Source organism: Bos javanicus, chromosome X (genome assembly GCF_032452875.1).
Source record: "Bos javanicus breed banteng chromosome X, ARS-OSU_banteng_1.0, whole genome shotgun sequence".
Classification (NCBI taxonomy): Eukaryota; Metazoa; Chordata; class Mammalia; order Artiodactyla; family Bovidae; genus Bos; species Bos javanicus.
In genome coordinates, this window is record NC_083897.1 from 37437400 (window position 1) to 37456125 (window position 18726).

Below are 18726 nucleotides of genomic sequence, written 5' to 3' on the forward strand. Positions count from 1 at the left end.
TTCAGTCATACTATGGACAGAAGAGTAGTGAGTATAAGGTCATACAGCTAATGAAGGGTGGAGTCAGGATTCAAACCTAGGCCCATTGCATGAAGTCAAGAACATTGTTATTTTGGTCTTATCCCAAAGCTTGTCTCTGTCCTCTGTTATCCCTTGGGGAAATAGGCCACAGATCCTAAAATCCCACTTTATCTGCCTTCTTATGCCGAGAAAACATCCTAGGGAAGATCAAGGCCATTGGTGTAGCAATGAAAGTGAATTCTCCTTCTCCTTCCTTAGATTCAGATTTTTCAGACATTTCCTTTCCCTCCCCTTCTTCCAGTTGCTAAAATATGAATGTCACCATGTGGTTAGGGCCAACTAGCTGAAGCACAAGCTGACCTCATTACAACAAAGAAAAAAAAAAAAAAAAACCTGTTTGGCCACAATTCCCATAGTGCGAGAAGGAATGAAAGGGAATATCACAGTGGACCCTGATATTGCCCAGATGGACTATGACATATACAGATCAAGAAGTTTCAAGCAAATCATCAGTACATTATTGGAGCACATGTCCTGTACTGTATGGTCTGACTATGCTTCGATGTTGACTAAGTTCTCATGCAAAAATGAAGAGTACTACCTTTCTCGGTTGCACTCCTGAGGTCAGGGCAGACGTGGACTGAGGGAAGGTGAAAGATAGGAGCAGGCATGGATATAGAGGAAAAGGCATCTCAGGTTCTGCCCCATGCCTAACAGGCTATTTCCATGAGGCTTATCTACTTGAAGGTGTCCAGAACTAATCTAGGCTCATTTTAGAGAGACCAGGGTTCCCCCAATTCTGCACCTAGGAGCTCAGTATAGAGATGACTGTTTTGTACCCTAAGCCTTGTGAGTTCTAGGAAAATAATCTGTCTAATCTGTCATACATACAACAGTCCAGGAAGAACACAGTGAGTCAGTGGCCTAATACCCATGTGATTTATAGTCCTATCACAAGCCTGTGTGTTTATATGTTATCATCCACAAATTCTTGGCCTCCTTAGATTAGCCTAGGGGCCCCAGCATGTAAGGTAAATCCATGATGATGGTAAGTATAACTTTGCATGCTTATTGACCTTTCTGATATCCTTTAATAAACTATCTGATCAACTGTTTAAGTGCTTTTCCTGTTACAAAGACAATGATTTGTTTATCTTTTTCTGATTGATTTGTAGAGTTAGTTTATATATTCTGAATACAAATCCTCTGACACATAGAAATATTTACATATCTTCTTCCAGTCTGTAGCTTGAATTTTCACTCTTTTGATAATTTTTTTGGTAAAGTTCTTAAAGTTAGTGAAGCATGAAAGTTCAAACATTAATGAAACACACAAAAAAGGTATCACATATTTTCCTTGTATGTTAGACTTTGGGTCCTGTTTAAGACATTTGCCTACCCCCAAGTCATGAAGGATTTCTTCCATGCTTTCCTCTAGAAGTTCTATTATTTTGCCTTTCATGCCAAAGTCTATAACCCATCACAAATGAATTTTTGTGTATGGTTTTCCGATAGCATTTTAAAACAGTTTTATTGAGGTTTAAATTACATACCACAAAATTCAGTCATTTAAAGTAGTTTGATGACTTTGACTCAATTCAGACAGTCATGGGGCCACCAACACCAACCGTGTCAAGAAGTTCTGGTCTTGCTGTTCAAGCCCCATTCCCACCCCCAGCCCCAGGCAACCACTGAGCTGCTTTGTAAGCCTGTCATGTTAATCTCCCAAACCAAAACTCTGGGAAATTGTATTTCAGTTCAGCAAATGGCCATCCCTTCCTCCAGAGCAGGAGGAGTACATTTCCCTACCATATTAGTATTGGACATGACCACGTGACTTTTTCTAGCTAATAGAATCTAAAAGCATAAGATGTATGTCAGGACAGCTAATTCCCATGGAATGTCTGTCAAAGGAGCCAGAAGGAGAGTTAAAAGCAGATCCAGGGAAATTTCAAGTTTGGTCTTGAGCTGAAAAGGGAAACCCGGTGCTAGAGAAATTCTTTTAAATTATTTTCTGGACAAGTAGGGTTCTAACACCACCCTAGGCTGTAAGTAAGGCCACACAATGAGGCTATGAAAGACAGCATGGGGACAGACAAGTTAACAGGTGCCGACCCAAAGCTGCTGAGGTGAAGGAAAAAGCAACTGAAAGCACGAGAGAGTGCAGTGCAGTAGCCTCTGAAGCACAGCATTTGGCCTGTGGTTGAGTACTCATGCCCAGGGGTCACTGAGCTGGGGTGTCTGAGCAGGTCAGGCTCTGGGGCCCTTGACCATGCCTGGGGCAAGGCTGATACAGCTGCAGGGGGGTGAATAGAGGGCTTTCCAGAACATTCTCGAATGTTCCCAACAGTGTTGTTTGGAATGTAACAGAAGATGGCAATTGCACAAAATGCATTCTGCTCAGAGTATTTGCAGGTGGCTGGTATAGAAGCTCAAGTAAGACTCTGCAGACAGAGGTTTCCCAAAGGAAACATACCTGAGTAGACATGGCAACTTTCAAGGCTATGCACAATGCTTTTGCCCAGGCACCACTTCACTTGGTCTGGACAAATCACCTTTGTCTTCACTGAAGGACAGACCTTGTTGTGAGCAACCTGAGTCAAATCCAAGATCTCAGGTTCCAGCTGTCAACATTCTCCTATTTTGCCAGCCGTCACTCTTTCCCTCCCCACTCCAAGAATTCTTCATTCTCCTTGGGATCCACAGGTTCCTGGCCTCCTTGATTTCTATTCTACTCTCTTGGCTAAACTGCTACCCTGGTGAAATCTGTTCTCCATCTCTTCTACTAGCAACCAAGCAATGGCTATAGTTGAAATAAACCTTGCACCTCGCCTTAAGCGGTGCCTTACCACTGCCCAGATATCCTCCCAATCCACTCACTGTCCTCATCAAGACAGATGCAGTTTTCACACACTCTTGACCTCTCATTAACCCCTCATCCCTCTCCCAACTATACTATTAGGTAAGAGGGGATTCTTTTGCTAATGAAATATTTCAAACAAACAGAAAAAGGTACAGGAAATAATAGAGCCAACAAACATGTACCCATTAGCTCACTTTGAAAGTGACAGTCATTCAGTCATGTCCTACTCTTTGCAACCCCATGGACGATAAAGTCCATGGAATTCTCCAGACCAGAATACTGGAGCGGGTAGCCTTTCAGTTCTCCGGGGAATCTTCCCAACCCAGGGATCGAACCCAGGTCTCCCACATTGCAGGTGGATCCTTTACCAGCTGAGCTACCAGGGAAGCCTGAGAATACTGGAGTGGGCAGCCTACCCTTTCTCCAGCGATCTTCCCGACTCAGGAATCAAACCGGGGTCTCCTGCATTGCAGGCGGATTCTTTACCCACTGAGCTCTGAAGGAAGCCCTAGCTCACTTTGGCAAATCCTTTTTGAAAACTTTTTCTTTTGTATGGCAGTATAACTGATTAACAAACAATGCTGCAATAGTTTCAGGTGGACAGAGAAGCAACTCAGCCATACAGATACATGTATCCATGCTCCTCCAAACTGCCCTCCCATCCAGACTGCACTTTGGCAAATCTTAACATTTTGCTGTCTTTGCCTACTTTATTTTAAGAAATTAAACAGAAGACACAGTTGAAGCCCCCTTTTTACCCCTCCGTGATCCCCTCTCTTCCTATCCAAATGTTTTCACTATTCAGAATTTGCTACCAACCCACAATCACACAGAGACATGACGACATTCTCCATCCTGAAGTGCAGCTCATGTTTTTCTAAATGTCCACCAGGGTCTGCTAAGCACCAATATTGGTCCCCTGTTGCTTCTGGATGAAGCCAATTGTCCCTAATGCCCAGTGGAGGGATACCCATTTATAAGGGAGGCTGCTTTTGTAGTGAGTCAATGCAGGGGTCTCCTGTGCTCTGTTAGAGAGGTCCCTCTATTAGATGTATAGCTATTGTGGGGTAAGATGGAGTATAAATGAAGAACACCCTGAATGCCTTGAATGCTCTGGAGTCCTAGAGACCATTATGAATTCAAGAAACCAAGGTGAGTTGTTAGAAAAATAGTTCAATAACAGTGTAAGTGTTATGGTCAGTGCCTTTGAATATTTTCTACTTCTGTCCAATGAAATGACCTAGAACCAATAACACTGCTTTAAGAATGAACACACATAGTGCTCATTGTAGAATAAAGGTATCAGATAATTCAGAGGTCAATTTTAACATCACTAAGAATGAGAGAGCAAGAAAATATCTGTTAAAAAAATCTCTGCATCTCACCCTTCCCTGACCCTCACCACTGCTTACTAAAGAGTCTGAAACAAAGCACATACCCAATGTTTGTCTACTGAATTGAACTGACTTGAATTAGGTAAAAAGATGGAATAATGGAAGCAGTATTATTGTTACAATCTGAAGTTCTCACAGAACCACTCAACCACTCACGTTTGCCCTAGTGGTCATGAACTCCTCTGAAATACATAAGGCGGCTTCTCTTCATTTATAGCTGCTGCTGTTTAGTATTCCAAATTGTTTCAGAAAAGTTGCTTCTTGCATAGAGTCTACTGGTGACAATAAATTTGATGCCTCCTCGAGTGGGCAATGGGCGTAGAAAGGACAACTTTATCCCTCCTTGATTTAGGTGCTGCATATGAGGATGAAACCAGCCAAAGGGAGAAGGAAGATGACAAAGTCATTCCTGGTAAAAGTCATACCTACGTCTGGCAGATCCTGAAAGAAAATGGTCCAACAGCCTCTGACCCACCATGTCTCACCTACTCATATCTTTCTCATGTGGACCTGGTGAAAGACGTGAACTCAGGTCTCATTGGAGCCCTGCTAATTTGTAGGGAAGGTAAGTATAAGAAAAAGTAGGAAGTACAAACATCTGTGTCGATTCATAAAAAATGGTGCTTCACTCTTTAATCTGAAAGAGGTTTCTTTTGCTTCGAATCATGGCCATGGAAAGGAGAATAGTCTCTGAGATGAATAGAACCCCATGGTAGGATCTATGCATCCCATATAGCCACTGTGCACTCTAATGGCCAACAAAAGCCAAATTCTAGAATTAGGTATCTCTTCTCTTCCCTGGTGGCTCAGACAGTCAAGAGTCAGCATACAATGCTGGAGACATGGATTCAATCCCTGGGTTGGGAAGATCCCCTGGAGAAGGAAATGGCAACCCACTCCAGTATTCTCACCTGGAGAATTCCATGGTCAGAGGAGCCTGGAAGGCTACAGTCCATGGGTTCACAAAGAGTCGGACACAACTGAGTGACTTCACTTTCACTTTCTCTTCTTCTGCTTTATGCTTCACATATCCTATGGGCTTTCTCAGTAGTCCTTTATACAAATTTTGTATTAGGTTCCTTGAAACCTCCATGAAGGTAAATAGTACATCTAAGTGTGTGACTAATGCTCAAAATTCTCCAAGCCAGGCTTCAGCAATACGTGAACCATGAACTCCCAGACATTCAAGCTGATTTTAGAAAAGGCAGAGGAACCAGAGATCAAATTGCGAACATCCGCTGGATCATCGAAAAAGCAAGAGAGTTCCAGAAAAACATCTATTTCTGCTTTATTGACTATGCCAAAGCCTTTGACTGTGTGGATCACAATAAACTGTGGAAAATTCTGAAAGAGATGGGAATACCAGACCACATGACCTGCCTCTTGAGAAACCTCTATGCAGGTCAGGAAGCAACAGTTAGAACTGGACATGGACCAACAGACTGGTTCCAAATAGGAAAAGGAGTACGTCAAGGCTGGATATTGTCACGCTGCTTATTTAACTTATATGCAGAGTACATCATGAGAAATGCTGGACTGGAAGAAGCACAAGCTGGAATCAAGATTGCTGGGAGAAATATCAATAACCTCAGATATGCAGATGACACCACCCTTATGGCAGAAAGTGAAGAGGAACTAAAAGGCCTCTTGATGAAAATGAAAGAGGAGAGTGAAAAAGTTGGTTTAAAGCTCAACATTCAGAAAGCTAAGATCATGGGATCTGGTCCCATCACTTCATGGGAAATAGATGGGAAACAGTGGAAACAGTGTCAGACTTTATTTTGGGGGGCTCCAAAATCACTGCAGATGGTGATTGCAGTCATGAAATTAAAAGATGCTTACTCCCAAATCATCCCCCATCCCTCTCCCACAAAACATGTATAGTATCATATAAGAAACGAATCACCAGTCCAGGTTCAATGCAGGATACAGGAAGCTTGGGGCTGGTGCACTGGGATGACCCAGAGGGATGGTATGGGGAGGGAGGTGGGAGGGGGGTTCAAAACAAGGAACACGTGTACACCCATGGCAGATGCATGTTGCTGTATGGCAAAACCAATACAATATTCTAAAGTAAAATAATAATAATAATATAATAAAATAAATAAAAATAAAAGACGCTTACTCCTTGGAAGGACAGTTATGACCAACCTAGATAGCATATTCAAAAGCAGAGACATTACTTTGCCAACAAAGGTCCGTCTAGTCAAGGCTATGGTTTTTCCAGTAGTCATGTATGGATGTGAGTGTTGGATTGTGAAGAAAGCTGAGCGCTAAAGAATTGATGCTTTTGAACTATAGTGTTGGAGAAGACTCTTTTTTTTTTAATATAAATTTATTTATTTTTGAGAGTCCCTTGGACTGCAAGGAGATCCAACCAGTCCATTCTAAAGGAAATCAGTCCTGGGTGTTCTTTGGAAGGAATGATGCTGAAGCTGAAGCTCCAGTACTTTGGCCACCTCATGCAAAGAGTTGACTCATTGGAAAAGACCCTGATGCTGCGAGGGATTGGGGGCAGGAGTAGAAGGGGACGACAGAGGATGAGATGGCTGGATGGCATCATCGACTCGGTGGATGTGAGTTTGAGTGAACTCCGGGAGTTGGTGATGGACAGGGAAGCCTGGTGTGCTGCAATTCATGGGGTCACAAAGATTCGGACACGACTGAGCAACTGAACTGAACTGAACTGAATGGTGTATAGGCCATTTCGGGAGGTTAGTTTGTCATCTGTAACCCCAAAGCAAAAATCTGAGAAAAGCAAGAATTTATACATGCTTATAAGTTCTTATGTTAAAAATCATAGTCATTTAAATTAAACCTTTTGTTTTATTTATTTTTTTATAGTCATTTGGAGTTTATTCTTTTTTTTTTTTTTTCCTCCTAGGAGCATGGCCCCTGCTTTTATTTTTGTTTATTTTTTAAATATAAATTTGTTTATTTTAATTGTAGGCTAATTACTTTACAATATTGTATTGGTTTTGCCATACATCAATATGAATCTGCCACAGGTGTACAGGTGTTTCCCATCCTGAACCCGCCTCTCACCTCCCTCCCCATACCATCCCTCTGGGTCATCCCAGTGTACCAGCCCCAAGCACACTGTAACATGCATCGAACCTGGACTGGCGATTCGTTTCATATATGATATTATACATCTTTCAATGCCATTCTCCCAAATCATCCCACCCTCGCCCTCTCCCACAGAGTCCAAAAGACTGTTATATACATCTGTGTCTCTTTTGCTGTCCCACATACAGGGTTATCGTTACCATCTTTCTAAATTCCATATATATGCGCTAGTATACTGTATTGGTGTTTTTCTTTCTGGCTTAATTCACTCTGTATAATAGGCTCCAGTTTCATCCACCTCATTAGAACTGATTCAAATGTATTCTTTTTAATGGCTGAGTAGTACTCCATTGTGTATATGTGCCACAGCTTTCTTATCCATTCATCTGCTGATGGACATCTAGGTTGCTCCCATGGCCTGGCTATTATAAACAGTGCTGTGATGAACATTGGGGTATATGTGTCTCTTTCAATTCTGGTTTCCTCATTGTGTATGCCCAGCAGTGGGATTGCTGCGTCATATGGCACTTCTATGTCCAGTTTTTTAAGGAATCTCCACACTGTTCTCCATAGTGGCTGTACTAGTTTGCATTCCCACCAACAGTGTAAGAGGGTTCACTTTTCTCCACACCCTCTCCAGCATTTTTTGCTTGTAGACTTTTGGATAGCAGCCATTCTGACTGGCGTGAAATGGTACCTCATAGTGGTTTTGATTTGCATTTCTCTGATAATGAGTGATGATGAGCATCTTTTCATATGTTTGTTAGCCATCTGTATGTCTTCTTTGGAGAAATGTCTGTTTAGTTCTTTGGCCCATTTTTTGATTGGGTCGTTTATTTTTCTGGAATTGAGCTGCAGGAGTTGCTTGTATATTTTTGAGATTAGTTGTTTGTCAGTTGCTTCATTTGCTATTATTTTCTCCCATTCTGAAGGCTGTCTTTTCACCTTGCTTATAGTTTCCTTTGTTGTGCAGAAGCTTTTAATTTTAATTAGGTCCCATTTGTTTATTTTTGCTTTTATTTCCAATATTCTGGGAGGTGGGTCATAGAGGATCCTGCTGTGATTTATGTCGGAGAGTGTTTTGCCTATGTTCTCCTCTAGGAGTTTTATGGTTTCTGGTCTTATGTTTAGATCTTTAATCCATTTGAGTTTATTTTTGTGTATGGTATTAGACAGTGTTCTAGTTTTATTATTTTACAAGTGGTTGACCAGTTTTCCCAGAATCACTTGTTAAAGAGATTGTCTTTTCTCCATTGTATATTCTTGCGTCCTTTGTCAAAGATAAGGTGTCCATAGGTGCATGGATTTTTCCCTGGGCTTTCTATTTTGTTCCATTGATCTATATTTCTGTCTTTGTGCCAGTACCATATTGTCTTGATGACTGTGGCTTTGTAGTAGAAATGTAATATACCACATTAACAAATCGAAAAATAAATGCCATATGATTATCTCAATAGATGCAGAGAAAGCCTTTGACAAAATTCAACATCCATTTATGATAAAAAACTCTCCAGAAAGCAGGAATAGAAGGAACATACCTCAACATAATAAAAGCTATATATGACAAACCCACAGCAAACGTTATCCTCAATGGTGAAAAATTGAAAGCATTTCCCTTAAAGTCAGAAACAAGACAAGGGTGCCCACTCTCACCACACTATTCAACATAGTTTAGGAAGTTTTGGCCACAGCAATCAGAGCAGAAAAAGAAATAAAGGGAATCCAAATTGGAAAAGAAGAAGTAAAACTCTCTCTGTTTGCAGGTGACATGATCCTCTACATAGAAAACACTAAAGACTCCACCAGAAAAGTACCAGAGCTAATCAATGAATATAGTAAAGTTGCAGGATATAAAATCAACACACAGAAATCCCTTGCATTCCTATACACTAGTAATGAGAAAATAGAAACAGAAATTAAGGAAACAATTCCATTCACCATTGCAATGAAAAGAATAAAATACTTAGGAATATATCTACCTAAAGAAACTAAAGACCTATATATAGAAAACTATAAAACACTGGTGAAAGAAGTCAAAGAGGACACTAATAGATGGAGAAATATACCGTGTTCATGGATCAGAAGAATCAATATAGTGAAAATGAGTATACTACCCAAAGCAATCTATAGATTCAGTGCAATCCCTATCAAGCTACCAATGGTATTTTTCACAGAGCTAGAACAAATAATTTCACAATTTGTATGGAAATACAAAAAACCTCAAATAACCAAAGCAATCTTGAGAAAGAAGAATGGAACTGGAGGAATCAATTAAACCTTTTATAAAAAAAAATTTTTATTAGGAATTCTCTAGCCATCTAGTGGACTCTGTGTTCTTACTGCCAAGGGCCTGGGTTCAATCCCTGGATGGGGAATTAAGATCCTACAAGCTGCACAGTGTGGACAAAACAAAAAGTTAAAATAACTTTATTGAAATGTTTGTGAATAAACATTTAAAAATTTATTGAAATATAATTTTTAAAATTATTGAAATATAATTAACCAACAACACTGTTATAGTTACAAGTGCACAGAGTGAATGAAGTCACTCAGTCATGTCCGACTCTTTGCAACCCCATGGACTGTAGCCTACCAGGCTCCTCTGTCCATGGGATTTTACAGGCAAGAGTACTAGAGTGGGTTGCCATTTCCCTCTCCAGTGTACAACCTAGTGCCAAATGAATGAACAAATGAAAATATACTCAACGTCTCTAGTCATTAAGGAAATGCAAATCAAAACTTTGAGATATTACCTCACACCTATCAAAGTCTCTCAGTCGTGTCTGACTCTTTGCGACCCCATGGACTGCAGCCTACCAGGCTTCTCAGTCCATGGAATTTTCCAGGCAAGCGTACTGGAGTGGGTTGCCATTTCCTTCTCCAGGGAATCTTCCCAACCCAGGTGTCGCACCTGGGTCCCCCACATTGTAGGCAGACGCTTTACCCACTGAGCCACCAGGGAAGTCCTACCTATCAGAATAGCTATTATCAAAGAGGCCATAAATAACAAGTGTTGGTGAGGATGTGGAGAAATAGAGAATCTCCTGCACTGTTCTGTGTGTACTAAGTCACTTCAGTCATGTCCAGCTCTTCGTGATCCCATGGACTGTAGCCCCCCAGGCTCCTCTGTCCATGGAATTCTCCGGTGAGAATACTAGAGTGGGTTGCCATTTCCTTCTCCAGGGGATCATCCTGACCCAGGGATCGAACCCAGGTCTCCTGCATTGGCAGGCAGATTCTTTACCATCTGAGCCACCAGAGAAGCCCTTGGGGAAGATTACTCAGCAATAAAAAAGAATGAAATCTTGCCATTTGTGACTACATGGATGGACCAAAGGGCATTATCTTAAGTGAGATAAATCAGACAGAGAAAGACAAATACTGTATCATTTCATTTATATATGGAATCTAAAAAACAAAACAAATGAACAAAAATAATAACACAGAAACAAAGCTGTAGAAAAAGAGAACAAACAGGTGATTGCCAGAGGGGAGCGAGGTCGAGGGATGAGTGAAATAGTTGAGGGCAACTGAAAGGTACAGATCTCCAGTTACAAAATAAATGAGTCACAGGGATGAAATGTACAGCATGGGGAATAGAGTCAATAACAGTGTAATAATCTGTATTGTGATAGATGGCAATTAGACTTGCTGTGATCATCTTGGAATGTAAAGAAATACAGAATCACTATGTTGTGCACTTGGATTGTATATGTAATGACATATGTCCATTATAGTAGTATCATATGGTATCATATGTCATATAGTGTCATATATTATATAGTATGATATATATGTCATAGTATATCCTTCCCTCTTCTACCCTCTGGCAAGCACTGTCTTTTAAATTGTCTCCATAGTTTTGGCAGAATGTCTTTTCCAGAATGTCAAATAGTATGTAGCCTTTTCATATTGGCTTCTTCCACTTGTACTGTGTATTTAAACTTCCTCCATGTTTTTGATGGCTTGATAGCCTATTTCTTTTTAGGGCTGAATAATAGTTTGTTGTCTAGATGGACTGACGTTTATTTATCCATTAACCTATTGAAAGATATCAATTTCACTGCTTGATAATTATAAAAATATTGTAAGAAGATTTAAAGTCTTTTCAGACAGCTTTATCTGTATTTTAAATTTGTATGGGTGAGTTACTTTCTTCATCCAGTTTAACTTTTACTTTCTAAGCATCAAGAATAAAAGAGAGAGAAAAGAACATTATAAACAAAACTCTTCCTACTCAAAATAAACCTGCACTTCCCAATCAAATGAAAAAAGAAAGAAAGACAACTAACAAATTCAACAGTTAAACCATGAAGCAAGGTCATTTGTAACATTGATAACTTTAAATATTGATATACATGGTGTTCACTTTAAGTATGAGTATAGGTATTTAACATGGATAATTGTTACTTTGCTCATAACTTTTAATTTACAATTGCAGAAGTTAAAAAAAAAGTTAAAAGCATAATAGAAATTTTCTATCAATTCAGTTCAGTCACTCAGTCATGTCTGACTCTTTGCGACCCCATGGACTGCAGCATGCCAGTCCTCCCTGTCCATCACCAACTCCCGGAGCTTGCTCAAACTCATGTCCATCGAGTCGGTGATGCCATCCAACCATCTCATCCTCTGTTGTCCCCTCCTCCTGCTTTCAGTCTTTCCCAGCATCAGGGTCTTTTTCAATGAGTCAGTTTTTTGCATCAGGTGGCCAAAGTATTGGAGTTTCAGCATCAGTCCTTCCAATGGATATTCAGAACTGATTTCATTCAGGATTGACTGGTTTCATATCCTTGCAGTCCAAGGGACTCTCAAGAGTTTTCTCCAACACCACAGTTCAAAAGCATCAATTCTTTGGCACTCAGTTTTCTTTCTAGTCCAACTCTCACATCCCTACACAAGTACTGGAAAAACCATAGCTTTGACTAGATGGACCTTTGTTGGCATTTTTTCTGTATTTTAATAGAAAATATATTTAATTTATTAATTATTTACATATATGCACATTTCCATGAGCAATGTGTATGATTTTTGCAGTTTTTCTTTTCCTTTTGTATGTTTGTTGTGAATATATACATGTACATGAAATATGATTATATGGGCTTGTCATTTGATTATTTTTCTTTTTTTAGTAATTAATTTTTGTCATCTTTTATAAAAGTAATGGTGTGCAACAAATTTTAAACTTTTTATCAAGTCCTTTACCCCAGATAATTTTAGGAGCACTGGTATAGATGTGACACCAAGGAAATTATGCTATGGTTAAGTTAATAAGGGGACGACAAAGGATGAGATGGTTGGATGGCATCACTGACTCAATGAACATGAGTTTGAGTAAACTCCAGGAGTTGGTGACAGGGAGGCCTGGTGGGCTGCAGTCCATGGGGTTGCAAAGAGTCCGACACAAGTGAGCTACTGAACTGAACTGAATTGAGGTTAATAAGAGATCAAGAGACAAAGCAGTTGATTAAGTTATGTGTCCCCCTAGTGTCATTTTCCTGTGATAGGATTTTCTATAGAAAATAAATGCTCTCACTTCTTTTTCAGGAACTCTGATCAAAGAAAGGACACAGACCTTGCACAAATTCGTACTACTGTTTGCTGTATTTGATGAAGGTTAGTGACCTGCAATCGAATTTTGGTCTGCTGAAAGAAATGAAATAGACTAATGTAACGTGGTACTTGAGCATGAGGGCTGTGAATGGAATGATGTAGATAGGGATGAAAATGAAAGCCAAGAACAAAATGCCTGCGGACTTTCATGGGCAGCTATGAAGTAAGAAGAGAGAGGAGCTGGGTAACAGATGGCCTTGTCTCTCATTAGTGAAAGTCTCTCAAAGACTTTTCACTTTCCTTTTTTGCTAGTGTAGAAGCAAAGGAAAGCTTAATGATTTGATCAAGGCGGGAGAGGTACAAGCTTGGGTTCTAGAGCACACACTCTTCCCACAGTCCCAGGGCAAGGCTACTTTATGCAGAAGCCGGTGGGTGGAAGCGGGTGGGTGGAAGTGGGTGGAGCTCTCCACGCAGGAGCACTTGCTGATCCAGTGGGTGAGCCGCGTCTCTGCTCCGGGCGCCCAGTGCCTTCTTGTGGTGAGTGACCTGCGCACTTTCTCCTCCCAGCTGAGTTGAGGTGCAGCAGTTTTGCACAAGGAACTCTGGTCTGAAGGACGGGAAAGGGGCAAGGCCTCTGCCCCTCACAGTGTCTCTTGTATGTAATTTTTTTTTGTTTGCTTGTTAGTTTTAGTTAAACTTCATGTGTGCTAAGTCGCTTCAGTCATGTCCGACTCTTGGTGACCCCATGGATTGTAGCCCACCAGGTTCTTCTGTCTGTGGGATTCTCCAGGCAAGAATACTGGAGTAGGTTGCCTTTTCCTTCTCCAGGGGACCTTCCTAACCCAGGGATCGAATCTGTCTCCTGCTTTGTCAGGCAGGTTCTTTCCTGCAGAGCCACTAGGGAAGCCCTTGGTGAAACTTGGGGTGCATTTATTTACTTTTCCACATATCACCAATCATGGCGCAAGTGGCTGAGGCATCTGTCTCTACTCAGGAAAACAGCACAATTGAGTGGCTATCACATCTTATGGAGAATGTCAGTCTTTGGTCACAGCATTTAAGAGCTCCTGGTTTTAGTCCTACAAGCCCTTTTGGAAGTGACCTGTTGCTTTATTTTCTCAATGCCTCCTCTTTAAAAGAAAATTTTTACTGCAAATCATATATATTTAAGGTGTACGAAATGATTTTAGATAAATATAGATAGAGAAATGATTACTACAGTCAAGTTAACGTGTCTGGCCGCATAGTTATCATTTTTTGTGCGAGATCTATTCCCTGAGCTTATTTCTGGTGTTCAATGTAGTTTGCTCATCATGCTGTACATTAGATCCCCAGAACTTGTTTGTCTTAAAAGTTAAAGGTTGTCCCATTGGACCAACATCTCCCCATTTCCCAAAACCCTTGCAGTCACCCTTCTCTTCTGTGTTTCTGTGAGTATGCTTTTTCTTATCTTCATCTCTTACTTTTTAAATAACTTTAGCAAGTTACTTAACCCCTCTGTGTCTCAGTTTCCTCCATTTTAAAGTTAAAATAATATCTACTTTTTCATAGGATGGTTGTGAGGATTGACTGATTTCAATTCAGTAACGCGGGACCTTGCTTCCCTATAGTTCAGTTGGTAAAGAATCCACCTGCAATGTGGGTGACCCAGGTTCGATTCCTGGGTTGGGACGATCCCCTGGAGAAGGAATAGGCTACCCACTCCAGTATTCCTGGGCTTCCCTTGTGGCTCAGTTGGTAAAGAATCTGCTTGCAATGCGGAAGACCTGGGTTCAATCCCTGGGTTGGGAAGATCCTCTGGAGAAGGGAAAGGCTACCCACTCCAGTATTCTGGCCTGAAGAATTCCATGGACAAGTCCATGGGGTCACAAAGAGTTGGACACAACTGAGTGACACAACTGAGCGACACTTTTCTGAGGACACACTCTCACTTCACTTTCACTTTTCAGGACATAAGGTGATGTTAGTACTTCTGCTTTCTTCTCCTCCTGATAGAATAGTTCTATCATCACCTTCTCTCTCCTCTGGATCTTCCTACACTGCCATCTTCTGAACTGAGACCCCTATCACCTCTCCTCCAACTAGTCCCCTTGTCTTTTTGTGCCCCCAGCACTTCGTTCTTACTGTAGCAGCCAAAGGGAACTTACTGAAATGTGAATCTGATCTTGTCACGCCAGTCTTTAAAATCCTTCAGTTTCACAAGGCAAATGGAAACTTCTTTACACAATAATATGTGACCTCATCCCCGACGACCTGTCTAACTTTGTTTTGCTCCTCTTGATCCATTCACGTTGCAACCACACTGAACACATTTTGCGTTACACCCACACACGCTATGCTTTTTCTAGCATTCAGGCCTTTGCTCATGCCATTTCCTTGGCCTGGAAAGCGTGTCTCCAGCTTCATGTCAAGTAAGTTTCCACTCCTTCTAGCCTCTGTTAGATGCTTCTTTATGTATTTCCACAGCACTTGAGCTTCCTGCTTATCACACTAAACCATACTGATCTTCTTTACCCTCCTGTTCCTTTCTCTTCAAGCAGAGTGAAGTGCCTTCTCTTCTCTGGTCCCATAATACTCTGTTCTTATCTCTTTTACTTCACTCTTCATTCTTTGTAATAATGGTCCACGTCTCTGTCTATTTGAGCTACATTGTAAGCACCTTGAAGGCAGAGGCTGTGTCTACTTCTTTGTCATCAGTGCTAGTGCTCAGTGTGCTGTGCTGTGCTCAGTCACTCAGTCATGTCTGACTCTGTGCAATCCCATGGACTGTTGCCCATTAGTCTCAGTCCATGGGATTCTCCAGGCAAGAGTACTGGAGTGGCTTGACATTTCCTCCAGGGGACCTTCCCGACTCAGGGATTAAACCCACGTCTCTTGCATCTCCTGCATTGTCAAGGGGATTCTTTACCACTGAGCCACCTGGGAAGCCCTAATGCTCAGTAGTACTCAGTAAACATGTTTGACTGAATGAACACATGAGTGGATGACTGGATAAATGAACTTATGAGAGTTCACCAAAGGTTCAGTGCTTCAGAAAGTTTGTCTTTTGTATAGAAGGGCAACCTCAGTTCAGTTCAGTCACTTAGTCGTGTCCAACTCTGTGATCCCATGGACTGCAGCATGCCAGGGTTCCCTGTCCATCACCAACTCCCTGAGTTTACTCAAATTCATGTCCATTGAGTCTATGATGCCATCCAACCATCTCATCCTCTGTTGTCCCCTTCTCCTCCTGCCTTCAATCTTTCCCAGCATCAGGGTCTTTTCTAATGAGTCAGTTCTTGAGGGCAACCTCAAGGCATTGCTAATAATAATATTTCTGCTTCTTTCACTTTTATTAATTTCAGTGACAAGGTTGGGAAGGTTTCCTGTCCATGGGCTTTCATTATTACAGACTGGATGAAGCAAGTAGGACAGGGACAGGTACTGGCAGCCTTTTCTTAGGAGGATTTTCATGTTCTCCCTCTAACATAAGTCAACCAGTGAATAGAAGTCATCATGATACAAACTAACCAATATTCTCCCTTCTCCTAGTGATCATTTGTCATTATTCCCTTCTACCTACTGTCATGGATAAATATAGACAGATAGCATCAGTCCAAGCAATAAGGGTCTGGCCTTTTGGTAACTGTCTTCTCCCCTTTGCCTACCGACTTTGAGGGCAAGTCATCTCCGCTGACAAAAAAAGATGTGAGCCTTATTTGCCTGATGGGAGGGAGGGAAGGGGAAAGGGAGGGTCAGTCATGAGACAGACACTTAACTGGCCCTCTGTTTCTGTCCTTTCTCAACAGGGAAAAGTTGGCACTCGGGAAAAAATGAGTCCTTGACACGTGTTATGGATTCTGCATCTGCACTGCACACCATCAATGGCTATATAAACAGGTCTCTGCCAGGTATGTACAACCTGCTCAAGAATCCTCAGGATCTTCTACATTCACCACCAGAGATCTCTTCTCCAGTTGTCCTCAGATATTGAATTCTGGCCTCTGGGGGATCTTATGGTATGGTGACCAGTCCTTCTTACAGTCATCAAAAAATTAAGGACTGCTAGTGTATACAGTGTATACAAACATGAGTTTGGGTAAACTTGGGAGTTGGTGATGGACAGGGAGGCCTGGTGAGCTGCGGTTCGTGGGGTCGCAAAGAGTCGGACATGACTGAGTGACTGAACTGAACTGAAGTGTATACAGTGGCTCAGATGATAAAGTGCCTACCCCAAATGCAGGAGACCTGGGTTCGATCCCTGGGTTGGGAAGATCACCTGAAGAAAGCAGTGGCCACCCACTCCAGTACTCTTGCCTAGAAAACCCCATGGATGGAGGAGCCTGGTGAGCTACAGTCCATGGGGTCGCAAAGACTCAGACACAGCTGAGTGACTTCACTTTCTTTTCTTTTCTTAGTGTATACAGAGCTTACCGATTTCTCTTTTCCTTTCTAAGTGGGCATCCAAGGATGAACAGATACTTGAAGGAAAGCCTGAAACACAAAGACAATATGCAAGATAAGCAAAGTAAATTAGACAATGCATGAACCCATGGAGATGCTGGGAGAGAGGTGCCTGGAGAGAGTGTGGAAGCTCTGAGCCCTTCCCCAGGCCTTGCCCTGTATGTCACTTCCCTCTGGATGTTCCTGAGTTACATGCTTGTAGAATAAACAGATCCTCTAGTAAGTTTACAAAAGTAATAATAGGATTATATGAAAAAGAAACAATCAGAATAAGAAAGTGAAGTTGCTCAGTCATGTCCGACTCTTTGCGACCCCATGGACTGTAGCCTACCAGGCTCCTCCATCCATGGGATTTTCCAGGCAAGAATACTGGAGTGGGTTGCCATTTCCTTCTCCAACATGCTTACAAAATTAAGAATATACTTCTTAAAATACAAAGTTAATTGAAACAAGGTTTTTGTTGTTGTTCAGTCACTAAGTCATATCAGACTCCTTGTGATCCCATGAACTGCAGCATATCAGGCTTCCCTGTCCTTCAGTGTCTCCTGGAGTTTGCTCAAACTCATGTCCATCGAGTCAGTGATGCTATCTAACCATCTCATCCTGTCACCCCCTTCTTCTCCTGCCCTCAGTCTTTCCCAGTATTAGGGTCTTTTCCAATGAGTCAGCTCTTCCCATCAGTTGGCCAAAGTATTGGAACTTCAGCATCAGTCCTTCCAAAGAATATTCAAGGTTGATTTCCTTTAGGATGGACTGGTTTGATCTTGCTGTCCAAGGGACTTTCAAAGAGTCTTTTCCAGCACTGAAGTTTGAAAGCATGAATTCTTCGGTGCTCAGCCTTCTTTATGGTCCAACTCTCACATCCATACATGTCTTCTGGAAAAACCATAGCTTTGACTAAACAGACCTTTGGTGGCAAAGTGATGTCTCTGCATCCTAATACACTGTCTGGTTTGTCATAGCTTTTCTTCCAAGGAGCAAGCATCTGTTAATTTCATGGCTGCAGTCACCATCTGCAGTGATTTTGGAGCCCAAGAAAATAAAATCTTTCCTGTTTCCATTTTCTTCCCATCTATTTGCCATGAAGTGATGGGACTGGATGCCATGATCTTAGTTTTTATAAAATACTCTGGACAGTGCTTGATGTTATGCAAGTGCTCAGTAAATATTGCAGTTATTAATGATATTCAACAATTCTGTAATTAATATGCAAGACTTCAGGTTTAGAAAAGAAATTAACTTTCAAAACATAGAAGTCCCTGCTCTCATATGTCACATTAATTGCCTCTCTGTGCATAAGTTTCCTCTCCTTTAAGGAAGGGATGACATTTATAGTTTCTTCATTCATAATATAGGGTTGAAAGTGAAGTCACTCAATTGTCTCTG

General features: G+C 41.4%; 1 protein-coding gene and 1 non-coding gene across 5 annotated transcripts in view; one reads left to right on the plus strand and one right to left on the minus strand.

The window, feature by feature from the left end:
• F8 (coagulation factor VIII) overlaps positions 1-18726 on the plus strand; it is a 142232-nt gene that overhangs the window by 23874 nt on the left and 99632 nt on the right. For all 4 annotated transcript variants that reach the window (XM_061408901.1, XM_061408900.1, XM_061408903.1 and 1 more), the window contains 3 exons: positions 4631-4843; positions 12892-12960; positions 16686-16787. In XM_061408901.1, coding sequence (XP_061264885.1) covers positions 4631-4843; positions 12892-12960; positions 16686-16787 — 384 coding nt within the window. The remainder of the gene's footprint in view (positions 1-4630; positions 4844-12891; positions 12961-16685; positions 16788-18726) is intronic.
• On the minus strand, positions 13876-14001 carry LOC133243600 (small nucleolar RNA SNORA25). The gene has a single exon (XR_009735151.1). It is a non-coding gene; the product is annotated as a small nucleolar RNA SNORA25 (small nucleolar RNA).